At 37.2% G+C, this 19,393-nt stretch overlaps 1 protein-coding gene across 1 annotated transcript in view; it reads left to right on the top strand.

Annotated features, from left to right (window-relative positions):
- Positions 1-380: 380 nt before the first annotated feature.
- Positions 381-19,393, top strand: part of LOC135157789 (zinc finger and SCAN domain-containing protein 2-like) — a 36,556-nt gene continuing 17,543 nt past the window's right edge. The window contains exons 1-4 of the mRNA XM_064114676.1: positions 381-450; positions 6,644-6,787; positions 7,658-7,717; positions 10,420-10,605. Coding sequence (XP_063970746.1) covers positions 6,730-6,787; positions 7,658-7,717; positions 10,420-10,605 — 304 coding nt within the window. The 5' untranslated portion in view covers positions 381-450; positions 6,644-6,729. The remainder of the gene's footprint in view (positions 451-6,643; positions 6,788-7,657; positions 7,718-10,419; positions 10,606-19,393) is intronic.

Genomic DNA, 19,393 nt, shown 5'->3' with positions numbered 1-19,393 from the left:
ATCCCTAAAGAATTAAAAATCTACCAACCTCTAACAGGTATAGAAATTCCGTAAAACAATAAATAATGCTTATTAGGAAACAAATTTTCTGATTATTCTTGATGATACAAATACCGGTACAAATATCAAACCCTTACAATACCAATGTTGAAAACGTTAAATAATTACTATCAAATTAAAATCAAAACATCTCATCTTTTCTTTACCTAGCTGTCAGCAAGACTATAAAGTAATATAAACATCACAACTACCTATATGCACCTTCCTGAAAATATAAGCACACATAACATTGCATAAATGTGTAACATACTGTTAGGGGCACTAACATGCTTTCTTAACCAAGTGGCAAGAAAAATCTACAAAAAAGACAACTGAATTTTGGAGCACACCGACGTCACTTCCGTTTGATGACCCTGCGGGGAGTCGGAGGCCTTTTCGTTTCAGATTAAGGTAACGTATTGTCGTCTCTTTACCCTGAAATGCATATATTTTATCTTAACTTTATGAGTATGAGTGTATTGTCTGATTTCCAAGGTAATCATTCTTAGATTTTATGGAAATTTACAGTAATATTGATCTGGTGTAGATGTTTATTAAATGGTCCATGGGCAGTTTGAAATGTTTAGTCCCAAATACAGGAATTGACGTCCTGTATTACCGCTCGTCTTTTTGGAAGGGCCGTTTGGTTAACTGCGCGTCAAAAGTTTATCTTCTGATTTGAAGCACTCCTAGTACCAATGAGGTCCAAACATTACATGTATGGACCTCATAGGCGACATCAGTAGTATTTTTGGTTAGAAATATCTGAGAACAGGATATTTCTATATTATATCACAAGTACAAGCTATATTCCTTTCTCTTAATCTTATTTAAATTATAATTTTATACTAGTGTAAATGCATCGTTAGCAACAACAAAAAAATGAAAGAAATGAAGGGGAACTTACATTTTCACGGCTTTTTCCTGATTTTCTGGGCAGTTGCTCTTCACTTCTGACTCGCGATCGAAGCTGATATGAAGATCACGTGATTCGCGTTCTCGTCAGCTGATCGGTTGGTTATTCTTTTCGTCAGACGTTAATAATATATATTTTATAATGCTAGCATTCATCGCTAATTTAGGTGAAAGAGATTGAAGTTAAACAGCGCCAGGTCGGAATCATAATTATTTTGGAAGAGTGTATTATACACTCGATCTCATACCTGACGTAGACGGCGCTATTCAACAAATGCACAATCTTCAATATAAAAAATAAAACAGAAAGAACGCCTTGAACACAGGCCAAAATGCCTAACGATTTCTCCGCGGCATTAACAACTATCGTAAAGGGCGCTCCATTTATTAATAAAGATGGACGTATAGCTGTCTATGGCGACAAAATTTGCCGCAAATATTTACGAAGAATTGTGAGAAATGGTCTGAAAATGCAACAAAAGAACCGGTGAGTACCGATTAAACATTATCAATTTATTTAATAGAACATATTTGAAGACTACAGTTTAACAATTTCTAGATAATATTGCTTAGTTCTAAGCTAGGGCGGCCCAACTGCGCGTGAGTGGAGTCCCAGTTTATTAACACGGGTAAGTATTGGGGTGTCGCCTAGAGTGATTTGAAGCTTGTCCAAAATCATTTTAATGTGCCCCTGTTTGCTAGAAATTTGTATTGGTTGTCTGAGGCTGATCAAAGGCACTCATTCAATGAACAAGGCAGGCCTCTACAAAAAAGAAATTCATCACTTGCCCTGTCGGGCAAGTGATAAAAAAATTTGCTTGCCCGATAGAAAAACTGCTTGCCCGATTTTTTTTCAAAAATTCTTTTGCTCTTAATTATTCTTTTCTGTCCTGGCTGAACTTGATTTACTGGCGCTGATCTTGGCATTTCTTTTTCTTGACTCTTGTTCAAGTTGTTCTGGCCGCCGATCATGACGACAAAAGTCGCCTATTTCAGTCTGACGACTCATTGTTTATTTGGTTTGAAGTTGAAGCCGAGTCCTGGCCAGGGTGACCAGATTTCACAAAATGAAATACGGGACAATCGACAAAAAAAAAGATCAAGAAAGAAGGCTACACAGTGTTAGACTTGTGAAAAAAGTACAGAATTGGAAGGGAGGGTGAACGAAAGAATGAAGGAGAGAAAGAAAAGAGATGAATTGAGAAGAAAGAAAGAAAAAATAAAGGGGAAAATGAAGGAAATAATAAAAATATAAGAAATTTCTAATAAAAGAAGGATGAGAGAATAAAAATAGATAAAAAGGTTTCTGTCATTCTTTGAATTGAATATAGAAAGAAAAAAAAGAAAAGGGAAGATGAATAAATATTAAATGTGTGAAAGTCAGAACAAAGAAGAGAAAGACAAAAAGAAAGTAAGAAAAAAGGAGGAGGAAAGAAAATTTTCCTTCATTCTTGGAAAGAAAGAAGAAAACAGGAAGGAAGGAAGAAAGGGAAAAGAATAAGGACAAAATGAAATAAATAATGAAAGAAAGAAAGGAGGAAAGATAGGGAGGAAAGAATGAAGGGAGGCCAGAATGAAAAAAAAAGAAAATAATGGAAGGAGAGATAGAACGAAAATAAAAACGAGTGAAAGGGAGAAGGAATGAAGAAAATTTAAAAAAAGAAATGTAATAAAGAAGGCAAGTAAGAGAAAGAAGGAAAGAAAGAAAATGAACAGAGAGAGAGAGAGAAAGGATCAGGAAATAAAAATAGATATGTAACAAAAAAGGGCAAGAAGGAAAGATAGAAGGATAGAAAAGAAAGAAAGAGGAAAAAGTTCAAACTTCAAGCAAATAAAAACAATCCAATCATATAACAAAAATCCTAATGATATTTGGTGTTTCTTTTATATATTTTCAAAATAAAAAAAAAACTAAAATGTTTTAGAAATGAATAAAATACGGGACGTCTGGTCCTGGCCGAGTCAGTCCGAAGCTTGCATGCATTCAGCGCGATCTAGCTCGAGACTCGGCTGGCTCGATCGCGATCGCTCGTGTACGTCCGTACATGCGCTTAGAGGGCGAGAGAGGGGTTTCCCCAGCTAGCTCCTTCGTCGATTAGTAGCGCATGCGCACATTGTAGTTAAGAAAGTAAGATGGCAGCCTCCATCGAACGGGACCACTGGCGATAAATTGTCGCCTTTTGTCGGTAAATTGGCGCTGATTTGACATGTTTCCACTGTTTTTTGACTGGTATGACATTGTATGAGAGATAATTGCAATTTATCAAAAAATTATTAAACTTTACTGTCAATTTATCTTGTTCATTTTCAAAACAACCACTTGCCCGATCGGGCAATTGACTTTGAGAAATGCTTGCCCGCACGTCATTTTCACTTGCCCCGGGCAAGCGGGTTTGTCGCGCCCTGAACAAGGTTATGATTATAACCTGGCTTGTTCTCAGACTCAGTTGAGTTACATGACATCTCCATACTTTTAGTCCATGATTTATGAAATGTGTTGCAAAATAAGCCAACATGGCCAAGGGTAGCAATATTTGGCTTATTTTCTCTTTTTCTTTGGGACAAATGCTTGATTTTTTACACTGTCTGTTTCCATTACAGCTATTCATCATATAACTTGGCTCTTAAGTAAATTTGATTCTTTAAATGATTTTTTTCTTAATTACACTGTACAAATACTAAAGTCTATAGAGATTGAAACATGAACATTTTCTTACCATATTACTTTCCATCAATAGAGGGCGTACACAAAAATATGCCCAAAATTTAAGTTTTTTAGCACTCTGGTGAATACAAAAATTATTCCCTGGTTACTAATGAAAAATAAATTTCAACTGTATGGAAATTAGTAATTTTGGTCACAAAAGTGACATTTTGATGATTTTTTAAAGTGTGTGCTGTGTACAGCATTGGCATACCATAGTCTAGACAGGGTTAACCGTCGTTTCTGGGGATTTATTCAACAATTTCTGGCATTTTACTATCATCCCCATTCACAGACGGTAGTGTGTTAGTGCGAGCCTGCATGTGTAATCATTTCTTCCAATTCAGGGGACCGGGTTGTCTAGATTTTTTTTTTTTTTAATTCTAAATGACATTATTTTATCTTGAACGAATGCCCACTATTTTCGTTAGACTCTAATCTTTCTTTTGATACTATATAAATGTAATAAAATATCGAAAATATGCGTTACCAATGATTTATTCCTTATTTTTTTAATTCTTCTGCCGGAGATGAAAAAATGGCAGCCGTGTGTTGCTGCCCTCTACGTTCAATGAGTTGTGCTTTTATCAAGGCTTTCCAATTAATTTTCGATATCCTGGCGAATCAATGCGAGCGACAAGTTCCGAATGCACGCACATCTCCAAGCGCAAAGCAGCGGCACAAATCACGATATATAGCGACTGGTAGATACGTCTGTAAGGATGATGACGTCATCCAAGATGGCAACTTACATTGACCAACGAAAGGATCGAAGATGACGATGTTTCGATCATCATTTGAAAGGAATTAGCGGTAACTGCGGTCTAAGGTACGATATTTCTGAATTTTATACATTTTTTCGTAAATATGGATGTAATTTCTTTTTCATAATGTGACATTTTATGTACAAAAAAAACGATCGGAAAATCAGGTTTCCGCCGAATGTTAGATCTAACGGATCTTACGGGCCTCCAAGCTATTCAGTCTATGTATTGGTAAGTGAGCCAACGCAGTTCAGCGGAACAACCAAAATACAGAGACTGAAGCTTTTGGTCAAACCATAGTCCTACCTGTAGATTCCCCACAGGCAGGATGGTTGCAGTGAACAAGTGATCAAAGGGTGTGTTTGTGCTTCCATTGCGAGGACAGAATCAGCGTTTTCAAAACGTCGATTCAAAACGCTGATCGTCATGATTGTAAACGTGGTTCCGGGAGTGCTGTTTATGCTTCACTTTTCAGAGGCGAAATCACAAACTCCAGCTGGCTTCGCATCGTAATTTTCGATGAGCAGGAAAGCGAGGTCAAATTGGGCGCGCCCTTTTTCAAAAGTTTTTTTTTCCGAGAGTTGTTATCATGGTTATGGGGAAGGTACGTTGACTGTTTAAACATCGAACAATTTCCGATATTTTAGTCATTGCATGGAGCTACTTGACATAGCCATATATTTTCCACTATGGTGAGGATAATAGTGAGAAAAAATAAAGATTATTAAAGTAAACATAATAAAATAATAAAACATCTATTTGTTTATGGGCATCTGGCGATGTCTCCTCATTATAACTCATGTTCCAGGTTTTTTGTGTAAATCCCTCAACATTAATCGTGATGACAAATTGGAAGTGATAGTACTTAAATCAATTATCACACATGCAAATGTAACAAGGGAGATGAGAGGTAATTCCGTGGAGGTAACATGCGACCATGGAGCAATGCGACTGTATTTGCCCGCGGATTTTCATCTCACCAGAAGCATGCACCAAATGACGTCATTTAAACACGTTTACGATCGTGGTTCTGTTTATACTTCCCCAGAAAGCCTGATTCTTGTCAAACGACGTTTACAAACGCACCTTTTTGTGAGTTTACGATCGGCGTTTTGAAACAGCGTTTAAATGAAAGTAAGCATGGACGCAACCGTGTTTTGGACTAATCAGGTTTGGAAACGCTGATTCTGGCCTGAAAAGTGGAAGCATAAACACGGCCAAAATAGAATCAAATTTGTCTAGATGATACTGATGATGGGTACTCTGTTGACCTACAGCTACACATGTAAATGGAGGGATCTGCACTTCGTTGTATTAAACTATTATTAGACTATTCAGTTGTTTATCTTTATATATTTCACAAATACTGAAATTTAATACGTGATTATAAATAACTAGTAGTATATACTAATTATTTATAATCACGTATTAAATTTTAGTATTTGTTAAATAATAATTTTTATCATAAATTGTTCTTCAAAACGGCATCGCTAGTCGGATGTACGTCATCACGACGCAGTTCAAGGGTCAGGCCTATTGTCTTTGCTTTGTTGACAAACGGATCGATAATTTACGTATTAGGCGCCTGAAGGTTCATAGATATATAAAATTCGACCCTACAGTCCGATTTCATCCTCTAACTATGGATTTCCTAGGGAAATCCATCTTTGTGTACATGTGTCTCTTATACATATATGCCTGGGGGTTCAAGACTCCATGATGAAGAAGTATATGTCAAACTTAAAAAAAAAATCATCATGGAGTCCTCAAGACTAGGTCCACCTGCACTCCCCCAATCACTTATATCAGGAGGAGAGACGTGTGGGTCACAGTGATTCAGTTTGCTTTTCGCCTCCCAGGCACAGGTGACGCCAAACAAATAATAATAATCATCAATATCAACATCATCTGATCATCATCATAATCACCACTATCATGTTTGCACGAGCATGATGTTGCTTTTTTTTTCAAACCTCTAGCAATCGCTTTCTGAAGGCAAGATAAAGGTTTCAGCACTTGTAATCAAAAGGTTATGCATGCAAAATAAAGCAATATTTGCTAAGGGCTTGATCTTTTGCTATGCTAGCAATAATATTGCTTGTGATTGAGGCAATTGCTTCTGTCTCCGAGGCCTGTGTTAAATCGTGTCGTTGAAGTGACATGGAAGTTACTGATTTCTATAACTACTAAATCATATACTCCCTATTTTCTTTGTATACAGTTGGCTATCTAAACCCAGAGCATAGTTGTTGGATGATGTTATGCAATGCCTTTGCCTCTAAGGCCTGTGTTAGCTTCTGAAGTGTGATGGCCCAAGCTGAACAAGAGCTTGCTGTTGAAATCAAGCAGGAACCCGCCTGGCAAGGTAAAATGAAAAAAAAAAGTTTGTTCAAACCCTTAACCCCTTGCATTCTGGAACTAAGTGATCCCTGTACAAAGGTAATGAAAATTACATAATTCAGCAGTCAATGGGTTGGGTCTTGTTGTGGGCCGAATCAGTGGGATATGAGTTGTCAAACATGTGGAAGGTACAAGCAACATTTTTGTCTCACCTGCATAGCAGAGCGAGACTGTAGGCGCTGCTTTTCCAACGACGGTGGCGTCAACACTGAAATCTTAACCAAAGGTTACGTTGTTGAAATATCACTATAACTTGGAAAGTATATGGACCTACAGTATTTCTGGAAACTTGAGTAACCAAGTATCACTGAAAATCTTGCCCTAGTTTCAGATCACATGGCCGAGGTCAAAGGTCATTTAGGGTCAATGAAGTTAGACCACGTTGAGGGAATAAACATCCAAATATTAGCCAAGGTTAAGCTTTTGAAATGTCATCATAACTTTGTATATATGGATCTAATTCATGAAACTTGGACATAAGAGTAATGAAGTACTCGAACCTTCTGCCTGAAGAGGAGGAGGAAAAAAGAGAAGGTGAGGAATAAAGATGCCAAAGAAGAATCAGTTGGAATTGGTCTTTTATAAGTTCAGACATTAATTTGGAAATAACCAATATTTAAAGTAAAGGGAGATATATATCCAATTGGGAGCTGCAAATGAGAAGTGATTGTCATAATGATTTTGATAATAGTGATAATAGTGATTCTGATGTATATGTACTAATGATGATGATGATTATGATAATTATTTTGACTGTCACTCTTCTAATTCTCTCTCTCTCTCTCTCTGTTGCTCTCCTCCCCTCCCCATATCTCTTACTTATTGAATACATCAGAATACGGATCTAATCAAGGAGGATTGGATGGGAGTTCTCCTAAGTCACCTGATTCTCAAGGTGAGTGGTTGTCTATCACATGATCAGTCACATGACTGATATTCAGTATCATGTGTTTGATTAATGTAGAGTACACACTTTAGTTTGCTGTCCTTTTGTTATTTCATCCTCATTAAAATGCTATTGGGGAACTCGTCTCATAATGAGTTTTCATTGCTGTTTGTTCTTGACAGACAGAAAGCTTGCCAGAGACTTGTCAGATATAGCAACTAGAAATGTACATGTATGGAAATTGGGTTTTAATCATGGTAGTACTTATAACAGGTCAATGATACCCTGATGATATAGCCTAAGAAGAAAAAGAGATTTGAATAAATGAGTAAATAGATCTATCTGTTGGTAGTTTAATAAACATATGTCATAAAGGTTTGTAAAACGTAATAATATTCATACTTAACCCTTTGAACCCGAAAAGCCGGAATACCGGCTTCACCATGAATGCGAATATATCCTCGAAAAGCCGACTTCAAGTCGAGTCGAAGAGCAAGGGGTTTTTTTGTATATCAGGTGACCTCTAAAAAATTTTTTTAGAGATATTCAGTTGATAACTTCAGTTTATAATTCCGTTGACGATTTGCTTTCATTTATAAGGTTCTAGCATAAAAAAATTATCAAAATATACTACCCTAACTAGGAGGCTTGTGTGATAATACACGTCAAGTCGTATACAGACTATGCGTAAGCTTTTGTTGAATTTTACTTCCGTCAAAGCAGTGAATCAAGAATTAACATTTGTCAACAACACAGAATGTTCTCTTGATTCTATATTAAGAATTGAATTTATGATGAATACATGATAAAACGTCTTGCCTTGCATATGTTTTTCACGCACTGGTGGATACAACGAAATGGGATTAATTAAAGGAGAATGAAACTCTTGGAGCAAGTTAGCTTTTGTGAAAGCAGAAAAATCAAAAAATAAGATCAACAAAAGTTTGAGTAAAATAGGACTAGCAATAAAAGAGTTATGAGCATTTGAATGTCGAGATCACTAATGCTATGGAGATCCTCCCATTGGCAATGCGACCAAGATCTGTGATGTCACACACGTACAACTCTCCCATTTGGACACTGAAAATATACCCCAAAACATTTCTTTTTGCTCATTCTAATCATATGACAAACGATTCATCAATCATATAATGTTGTGAAACCTCTGTACTTGTCATCTCATAAAGAGAACACCTCACCTTGTGATAGACTCTATAAAAGTGAGAATATAAGTGAAATAAGTACTAAAGTAATGAGGGAGTTGTACGTGTGTGATATCACAGATCTTGGTCGCATTGCCGATGGGAGGATCTACATGGCACTAGTGATCTCAATATTCAAATGCTCATAACTTTCTTATTATTCATTCAATCTTCCTCAAACTTTCAACAATGTGTTCCTTTGATTTTTCTCTTTGATATGGATTCAGCTGGTTTCAAGGGTTTCATTCTCCTTTAAAGAGTTTGCCCAGTGATCGTTTCATGCCAAGAGAGTGAGTTATGTACATAAGTATCCATTCATGTATGGTGGCACTTAAACTGAAATACCAATTTCCAGTGATCACTGTGCAAATACTATTGCATGAAATCTGAACCAAAACTACCCAAAGTATTGATTAATGCTGGCTAAACTAGACTATTGCCTGTATCAGACCTGCCAACCAGTACGTTTTAGTCGTATTTAGTACGTTTTTGCAACCAAAATACGGCAGTACGTATTTTCTTTGAAAAATAAGTTTTTTGTAAAAAAAATATATATATATATATATTTTTTTTTTTTTAAACTAAATCGTAATTTATTGAGAAAAATAATCTCTATATGTCTCTATTTCATAAAACGTGCACAAATATGGTTATTAGATCAATGTAATTTCAGGTAACTTGTTTTTTTTTCAATCATTTTGTTCAAACCAGGGTAAAGATATACACATGTTTTAATGTTTTTTTTTTCATCTGCAAGAGCAGTGCGCATTTTAGCTTGCATGCAGCTTGAGCGCCGCGATGAGCGAGTGCGCCAAGCATTTTATTATGAAATACACTTTTTTTGGGAAAATACAGTTTTTTTTATCACAGAATACAGTTTTTCATTCCCAGAGGTTGGCAGGTCTGCTGTATACTTGTACAGTCAAAACTTTGTTAGTGACCACTGACCTCATGTCTCGGGGGAAAAACCTGTCTTTAGTGTCCATCAAAATTGTCTGCCATTTGTAAAGAATATTTTTTTTAAGAACTTGTCTATAAAGGTCACCTGTCTACAGTGGGCACTTACTCTATTTCCTCTGGGTAGCTTTAATAGACAGATTTGTCTGCAGGGTTCCCACTGTCATGGAAAATCCTGGAAAAGCAATTGTGGTCATGGAAAGTCACGGAATTTTGAAAATTTGTGAAAAGTCATGGAATTGCATTTACCACTTGGCTATGGCAGCTTTCCAGTTTGTCGTGTCTTGCAACTCTCATACTCTGTGACCATACTGTGCTATAATAATTGGTGTTCATAATATCAATTTTTCCCAGTTTTGTGACATCCCAAATTCTACATAACTCCCGGAACGTCACAGGAAGTCATGGAAAGCAGCAATTCAGTCATGGAAATGTCATGGAATTCTGTTTTCAAATTTCTGTGGGAACCCTGTGTCTGTATCTGGCAGCGCAAACGGTATTCTTGAAATGAAAAAAAAAGTGAACACTGACCTTGTTATTCACATCATACAGGCACGGAAAACATAGAGATGGGAGACCTCGATAACGAATCAGCAACGGTGGAGGATCTTGGTGAGGAATGGTGCGAGGACGAGGCCAGTAATCTCTGTGACCCGCTCGCTCACATGACCTCCGATGTCCTGGGGTCGCCCGAATCATCGGATGGTGGAGATGGAGGGAACTACGGCACAAAGAGAAGTAAGCACAGTCTTTCAGTATTAAAACCGGTCAAAACTAGGTTAAACTGGTTCCAATTGGTATTTCAATGAATATCATTATGGAAGGAACTACGGATCAAAGAAAAGTAAGCCCACACTAACTTTTTTTTCTTGGTGGCCCGATCAGCCCACCAAAATCATCAATTTCATATTTTTGGTTGCCCGCAAAGCAAATTTGGTGGCCTTAAGTCAATAGAAAACATTACAATTTATTGAAAATTTGGTAGCCCATCTGGGCCACAAAGAGTGGGCTTTTACAGAATTTTGGTGGCCCCACTCTCATTTTTCGTTGCCCCGGGCCACTGCTAATGTCGAGCCCTGAGTAAGCACATACTTTCAATATGGAAACCTGTCAAAACCAGTTTAAACTGTTTCTAACTGGTATCTTGATGAATATCCTAATGGAAGGAAGTAAGGTACAAAGAGAGGGTAAGCACATACTTTCAATATCAATACCAGTCAAAACTAGGTTAAACTGGTTCTAGTTGTCACTTGATAGATATCCTAACCAATTGAAACTGGTTCCAATTGATGTTTGTATGAATATCCTTATGGAGGGAACTACGGTGCAAAGAAAAGTAAGCGCATATTTTCTCAATTCAAAAGAGTCCAAACTGGGTTAAACTGTTCCAACTGGTAGCCTAATGGAAGGAGCTATGGCACAAAGGTAATTGAGCACATACGTTCAATATTAAGCACATCAGTAATTATGTACTCACCTATGGTAGAAAATGAGGACACGCACAAACGTCACATTGACCAGCCGACACACAGCTCACTGATGACATTGTCAGTTCGTAGACCGTAACAACAGTCCCAAGTTACATGCTCATGAAGGTTCACACAGCTCACTGATGACATTGTCAGTACGTAGACCGTAACAACGGTCCCAAGTTACATGCTCATGAAGGTTAAGGGGTACAGTTATAAAATCCTCACATCGCAACCATATATCAGGGGTCCTCAGTTATATAGTAAAATTTCATAATCCTTGGTGTATGAGATATTTACTGACCCTGAAGTCCTCAGGTATGTAATGAATGTTCTGAAGAAGAAAAGCTTACATTATTTCCACCATGAACATGTGTGCGCGTGTTGATGTGTGTGTATTCATTCACACATAACATATGGTGGGTATGGTTGGTTGGTATGAACCTTGAACAACAGATATTCTTTGTATATGGTAATACAGCTCTTGCGCAATTTTGATACAGGCTACGCAGAAATGTGATGAGAAAAATGAGTAGCATCATTGTATAGGAGATTGCATGGTGAAGTGAAATATGTGTATAAAGAACGCTCAAGGTAGACAATAAAGGTGTTCTCTGTGGGCAGGTCCAAGTAATACCGAAAAAGCCTGTATATAAAGACTGCCCAAGGTCAGGAAAGTTTTTATGGTTTACATAATTTTGCGAAGTGTGCATTATTGTACAAAAGAAAGTGAGAAATATTAATTGTCTGACTCCAGGAATTATAACCCCTTCATGGAATGTTTTTAACTCTTTGCCCACCACTGAAAAATCACTCCTGTGCCACATTAATTTCAAGGTACAGTCTTTAGAGGAGATTTGCAAATACTATGCTAATTCAGCTCACAGTAGCTTTTGATTGGTTTAATTTAAAGAAAAGCTTTGTGTGTACACGGTACAAAGCGATACACACATCACTATTGTATTTGTGTGGACGAACAATAGACTTAATACACTCTGTGTGTATTGTGAATGGATTGTGACTTGAGTCAAAGTTGGCAGCCCCCTGTATGTGACTTTAGTCGAACAAAGCGGCCAAAGAGTTAATACCATTTGTGCAGTTGTATGTGAACGAGCCTTCATGGAATGTTTTGTCAGTGATGTGTAACGAATGTCACCCTTCTTCACTATCGCTGCACAGTTTGACCATGTGAGTAAAACTCAACCATGGGCCAAATGATCCAGACCTGCCAACCATTACGTTTTAGCCGTATTTAGTACGTTTTTGCAACCAAAATACGGCAGTACGTTTTTTCTTTAAAAAATACGTTTTTTGTTAAAAAAAATCGTAATTTATTGAGAAAATTCATCTCTATATGTCTCTATTTCATAAAACGTACACAAATATGGTTATTAGATCAATGTAATTTCAGGTAACTTGTTTTTTTTTTCAATCATTTTGTAAAAACCAGGGTGAGATATACACAAGTTTCAATGGTTTTTTTTTTCATCTGCAAGAGCAGTGCGCATTTTAGCTTGCATGCAGCTTGAGCGCCGTGATGGGCGAGTGCGCCAAGCATTTTATTATGAAATACACTTTTTTGGGGGAAATACAGTTTTTTGTATCACAGAATACAGTTTTTCATTCCCAGAGGTTGGCAGGTCTGCAAATCTCATGCATGCTGCTACCCAATGGTTAGTGAACATGATTGCATTCATGGCAGTCATGTTTGTAGAAGTATTCCATTTCAAAATCTGATATCTTTGCTGAGCGTGTTCTCACAAGTTATATGAATATGGGAATGAATACAAGCACACTACACACCTGTGTTTTCAACGATAACGTTCTTTCAATCGTGATCGTGTATTCAACTGTACATTCTTTATGTGCATTCTCAATCATTATTATACATATCTGTAGCAATGTTTACTTGACTGCGCTTGTGTATTCAACCACACATTTTTCGAACTATGATTGTATGGTTGGGAATTGCATTCAAGACATTGTTTGAGTGCAATATCAGACTCCCACAGTGCTCTATTTTACCAAGTTAAATTATGTACATGTATACTTGTAGGAACGTTTACTTGAATGCAATCATGTATTCAACTAAACACTTTCCATGATCGTAGGGGGCAAGGATTGCATTCAAAGTTTTGTTTGAATGCAATCTCAGACTCGCACAGTGCTCTATGTTGTTTTCTTTCTGTATTTCTATTCTGCTATCAATCATTTTAGTATAATACTTTCTCATGTCAGTTACTAATGATTTTAACCGATCAGTGAAACATATCATGATCAGATGAGTTCAGTATTATCAACTCTTGTTACCTAAGATAATCCAACTTCGCATTGCTTCTGTTTGTTCCCTCAACTTTAATTTAAAAAAGTCATCATTTGGTAAGGATTTGAAATCCCCTTCATCATATGGAACAGTTAACACCATTTGGTCAATTACACTTACAGCTGTAAGAGTGTTATCATTTACTTGTACAAGTAAAAGAATGTCGACTCCAGGACCAAAATTTCTTTTATCACGTGTGTACATCTTCCAAAGACTTTATCAGGAGCGTCCATGTGGGGAAATCCATCAGACATTTCTCGTCCAAAGAGCCTGAAGAGCTTTATTTACTCATCAGCTTCTAATTCCATCAAGTTGTATGTAAAGAAACTGTGACGCATTGCACTTGGAATTCATCAGAGTTTGTCTTTTGCCTGCTCTTCTTCTCAGGGACATTGCCAAAGAGAGGAGCCTCCGGAGGCTCGGTGACTAGAGGTCAGAAGAGACCGGCTCCAAGTAGGATGAATCCTCCCCGCGAAAGCCGCAGTCGAGCAAACATGGAAGAAGAGGAGGTGTTGTCGGACAATCCCCGACACGAAACGGACTCTCCTGCTATGAAAAAGAAGCGCAAAGCCGCCCGCCTGTTTCTGTCGGATGAGCAGGAAGAAGAGTTGGTGGAGTGGCTCAAGTCCAACCCGGAACTGTTCAACAAGAGCCACCAAAGGTACAAAGACATTGACCTGAAGAACAGCATTTGGGAGGATAAGGCAAGCGAGCTGGGCATGCAGTCGGGAGACCATCTCCAAGTGTGGTACAAGTCGATGAGGACAAGGTTTGGCAAACTTAGGAAGATTATGTCTGTGAACAAGTCGAGACAACTCACCTGGCGGGATCAATGGATACTGAGGAACTTTGACTTCATCTCCCCACACATCTATGTTTGTAATAGAGGAGGAGGCAGCATTGTAAGTATTCATATTTTTGTGCTTTATTTAATACTTGTATTATGCTATGCACACCTTTTCTATTGTTTGGATTTCTCAATAAATATCAACCATGAAACTCTACCTGTAGCAATTATATTATCACTTGTCAGTTGAAAATGTGCTAGACTGTGTTTGACAAAAATTTCTTTAGGTATTATATTTTATCAGGGTAATGCAAATTCTTAAATTTAGTTCTGTCCCGCCGCATTTTGTATCAAACTCAGTTGGTGCATCGTAGTTGTTACAGTTTAGTTTATGCATTTCAGAAACTGTCTTTTAAATTGTGTTTATTGGCAGCTCAAGCAAAAGTTTCAGTCCAGGCTGTATGATCAACAGCAGTCCGGGTCTGAGGATGAGGAAAACTATGAAGATCTGTACAAACTTCCAAGCATTCCGAACAGCATTGCAGCACCCTCACCATCAGTAAACGTACCTACTGCAGCTTCATCAACAGCCCAACTTCCTGCGCAGATGGAATCCTTCCAGACCTTTCCAGTGGTGAATCAGGTGTCCCAACCTTGTGGGCAGGCGGAACAGCTACTCGCTGGCATCTCTGCAGCAGTTTCTGCCGGCCAGAACAACAGCATGGCCAAAGGGTTTGGGAATTTCCTGTCAAGCGCTGTGACATCGTTGCACCCGTCGCTGCTGACATCCTTCTACCAGGAGTCCTGGGCCCTGGTGATGAAGTACCACATCCAGAGCGAGGAGTTGAAGGAAAAGGAGCGACAGGTGCCAGTCGTTCCTCTTACAGTCAGACCCATTGTAAACCACCTTCCACAGATGTCCCAGTCCAATGCAGAGCTAACAGTTCAGTCTTCGCCAAAGGTATGCAAAGGAACCTGTCACACATGACTTAGCAATTGATTGTAGGACATGATTTTATGATCGACTGCATTGACTGTATTGTACAATCAATAGTGAAAATCAACTCTTCAATCAGTTTGTATTACTTACCCCATATGAAGGATATTTGGTAACTTTGGTCTCTCCTTGAATCTTACCTTGCTCGCTTTTCACAAAGTGATTTTCCTATCAGAAGCTTCTATAATCCTTGCATCCTAGTGGTTGAAATTATAATTTTCTGTGAAATTTCCTGACAAAATGCAACGAGATTATAAGTCCCCCTTGGCTATGTTCTTTAAAGCCTGTTGTCAATAGCAAGCGACTGGTTTGCTACATTTACTGCAAAATGGTGTAATTTGATCGAGTGGGAACAAAAGTTAAGATACAATTTTAACTCTGTTTTTGATGACATCATTCATTGTCAGTGAAAGCTATATCTAAGTTTTTGATTAAAAATGTTTTTTTCATTTATTTCTCACTCTCTCTCTCTTTAAATGCATTTTCATCACTTGACTCACATTTTTATTTTGTAGGCTCAATCTGAAGCGACTCAGCAATCACCACGGTCAAGACAGCGCTAGCAGCAACCCGAATAAAGCTGAACACTCAAAGAATCTCTAATAAGATTGCACATTGAACATGACACCTGGGCCCTGTCTTACAAAGAGTTACGATTGATCCAATCAGTCGTAACTCTATGGAAATCCATCAGTGTCATAATTTTTTCTACAGGAAATATGCACAATGTCCTTTGTAAACAAAGAGAAGCACAATGAATTTTCCAGAAAACAATGAATGCATGAATATACACCATAGTTAGAAAATATTTTAAACAAACATGCATAATAGATGTTGACGTTGCTGGCCGTCCATAGTTGTGATTGATTGGATCAATCGCAACTCTTTGTAAGATGGGGCCCAGGTCACCATTATTAAAACAAAGATGCTTTAGGTTTAAATCAGTGAAAACTATGGCAAGCCAGCATTGCCATATTTTTTATCTAGAATGTGAATATTACATTTGAATGTGACTTATGATCAAAGCCAGGAGTGCTATTTTCCTATCCAGAATGTGAATATCGCATCACTACACAGAGTGTAGGGGTTGTAAATCTCGCCTTGTAATGAGAAGGTCGTGTGTTCGAGTCCTACCGCGGCCTAGCATCCTTTGGCAAGGCGCCGTTTGGTAATCCTTACTTTGCCACTCTCCACCCAGGTGCTGAATTAGATAGTTATGTGGTAAGATGTGAAAGGCATTGTAGCTTGTCCAGTATTGTATGTGCTCCAATAGCGACTGACTGGAATACTCCCCAGGGAGTGGAGGATGTGCATACTTTTGTGTGTGGGAATGACTGGTTGAATCCAATGACGAGGGAAATAGTAAATCTGAAAGCATTTAGATATTTAGATTGCAATGCTATATTTTATTAGCTGGAATGGGAATATTACATCCTTCATGTTTCTGAAGTATGGAAAGCTAGCAGTGTTATGGTTTGTATGATAATGAATCAGTGTATCTCAAGTATGAAAAGCCAGTATGGCTATATTTTGTTTTCTAGAATGTGTACATATCAAAATGTGTCTGAAACTATGGAAAGCCAGTGATGTATTTGTTTTCTAGAATGTGAATTTTGCAATTTACGTGTATCTGAAGTATGGAAAGCCACGATTGCTATATTTTGTTTTTGAGAGCGTGAATCACAGTGTATCTCAAGTATTGAGAGCCAGCAATGTTGTATTTTCATCTAGAATGTGAATATTACAATGTACATGTATCTGAAGTATGGAAAGCCAGCAGTGTTATATTTTATTATCTAAAATGTGAATATCACAATGTATTTTAAGTATGAAAAATCTGTGATGTATTTTGTTATTTATATTCATTTTGTGAATGAATATGATTGGCCATGTAACACTGATTCTATGGAGGGAAACTACTGAACTTCCTTTTCCCAAATTATGAAGAAATATCACCAACTTTGGAACTATTTTGACAGGCACAAGAATTAGGCCCATTTTACTGTCTCAGGTGATGAATTTGATTGTGTCAGGAGATGTCATCATGAATGCCGATTTATTCTTGAAATAAGCCTGTCAAGGTACCCTTTTCTAGTCAGATATGGAATGTCAGATATATTTCCTATCCACTGATGGTAAACATTCTACTCTCTTATTTCATCTTAATATTTATTGATTTTTTTTTAAAGCGCCCCTTTTACATTCAAGTCTATGGGAAATGTTTTACACTCGTAAAACCTAGAATGTGAATATTACAATGTAATGTATATGAAGTATAGAAAGCCAACTGTGTACATTTGATATGTTCAGTGATGTAAGAGGCACTTATATGTTGGACAATGAATGCATGTTGATGCCATTCAGACAGCAAAATGTAACATAAAACTTGTTTCTTTGTTGGATTTCCCTTCCACCAATCAAATGGCTTGATTCATTCACTCTCCACTTGCCAATATTTTACATGTTTTGTGAAATCATACCCAGGTAATGCTTGCCATTTATTATGTTATCAAGTTTGGTGCTATGTTATTGAATTCATACATAGTTTCAATTAGGCAGTTAAACCACTCATATATAAACTCATTGGCCCATATTCCGAAATCAGGGTTAATTCAAACTCTGGTCTTAAGTTTTGGTTTAACTATGGATAGCCAATTGCGACATGAGGTTTTTTAGTTTATCAGGTCATTGGACTCTCAAGTCATTCTTAACTGCCTGGGAAGCACATTATTGCAATAAACGTAAGAAACATACAATGTAAACAAAATTCTGAGATTTTTGGCTTCCCATATTTTAGCAGAGTTAACCATGGCCTAAGTTTCACCCGACGTCAGAATACAGGCCAATGCCTAGGATTAATGATAATAATAATAATAATAATAATAAAAATGGTATATTTACCCAGGGTAGCCACTTCAGTTCCGAAAACTGTGATTGTGTTCGTTAACCAAGATTTAACTAATGTTATTGGTATAGAGAAACCAAAATAAGTGGAGAGTTAAAATAATTGCTTTGCAAATTGGCAACATAATTATTGTTGTGTGAACCAAGGTTTAACTCCAGACTAAACATTAAATTTAATCAACACTTCTATGGAATGTTGGGGTTCATCTTTCTTCTTCAATATACATGACAACGATAATGTGCCAAATAATTTAATTGAAAATAATTAATTGTATTTTAATTTAATCCTATTCTTCTCGTTTTGCAGCAAAATATTTTTTTTTTTGGGGGGGGAAATCGCTATGGAATTAAATGATTTCTGTTGTGTGTATGAGGAGGCAACTAGTATTCCCCAAACTGCAATAAGTTAATCCATGGTTAAAGAGGAGCAAACTGGCCGACACTCTGGCCCATATTCTGAAGTCGGGTTTAACTTAAACTCAGGTTTAAAGTTGTGGTTTAAGTATGGATAGCCAATTGTTACATAAATCACTAACAATAGAGATATCACATTTCAGCTCTTTTGGCTCTCAAATCATTCATAATTGTCTAGGAAGTATAAATAGATGATTGTCTTCACCCCCCGATGAATCAGGAAAGAGCACAGTAAACATAAGAAACATACAACTTAATAAAGATTTTGACACTTTTGGCTTCCCATAATTTTAGCACAGAGTTAGACCATGGTCTAAGTGACTTCAGAATACGGGCCATTGTGTCTTGATCTCTCATTGACTGTGTGTTAGAAATATCTAGTCTTCAAATATACCCTGTGAGATAACTCAATGATACAGACAATAAATTAGCCTTTAATTTAAGTTGCGTAGAGAAACCTAACTATGTGGAGAGTTATAAAACTCATTTTGTAAATTGGGAAATTCAATTGTTGTGGTGTGGATGTATGTTTGTGCCTGTATGTTAATTTTGTTTCTTTTTGTTTTTTGTTTTGCTTGTCAACAAGAATCTACTCCTGTGACATTTGCTACGTTCTTAATTTCTCAGAGGGC

This window comes from Lytechinus pictus, unplaced genomic scaffold (genome assembly GCF_037042905.1).
Source record: "Lytechinus pictus isolate F3 Inbred unplaced genomic scaffold, Lp3.0 scaffold_20, whole genome shotgun sequence".
NCBI classification, from domain to species: domain Eukaryota; kingdom Metazoa; phylum Echinodermata; class Echinoidea; order Temnopleuroida; family Toxopneustidae; genus Lytechinus; species Lytechinus pictus.
The sequence above is the reverse complement of the archived record's forward strand: the minus strand, read 5'-3'. Positions and strand labels throughout refer to the sequence as shown.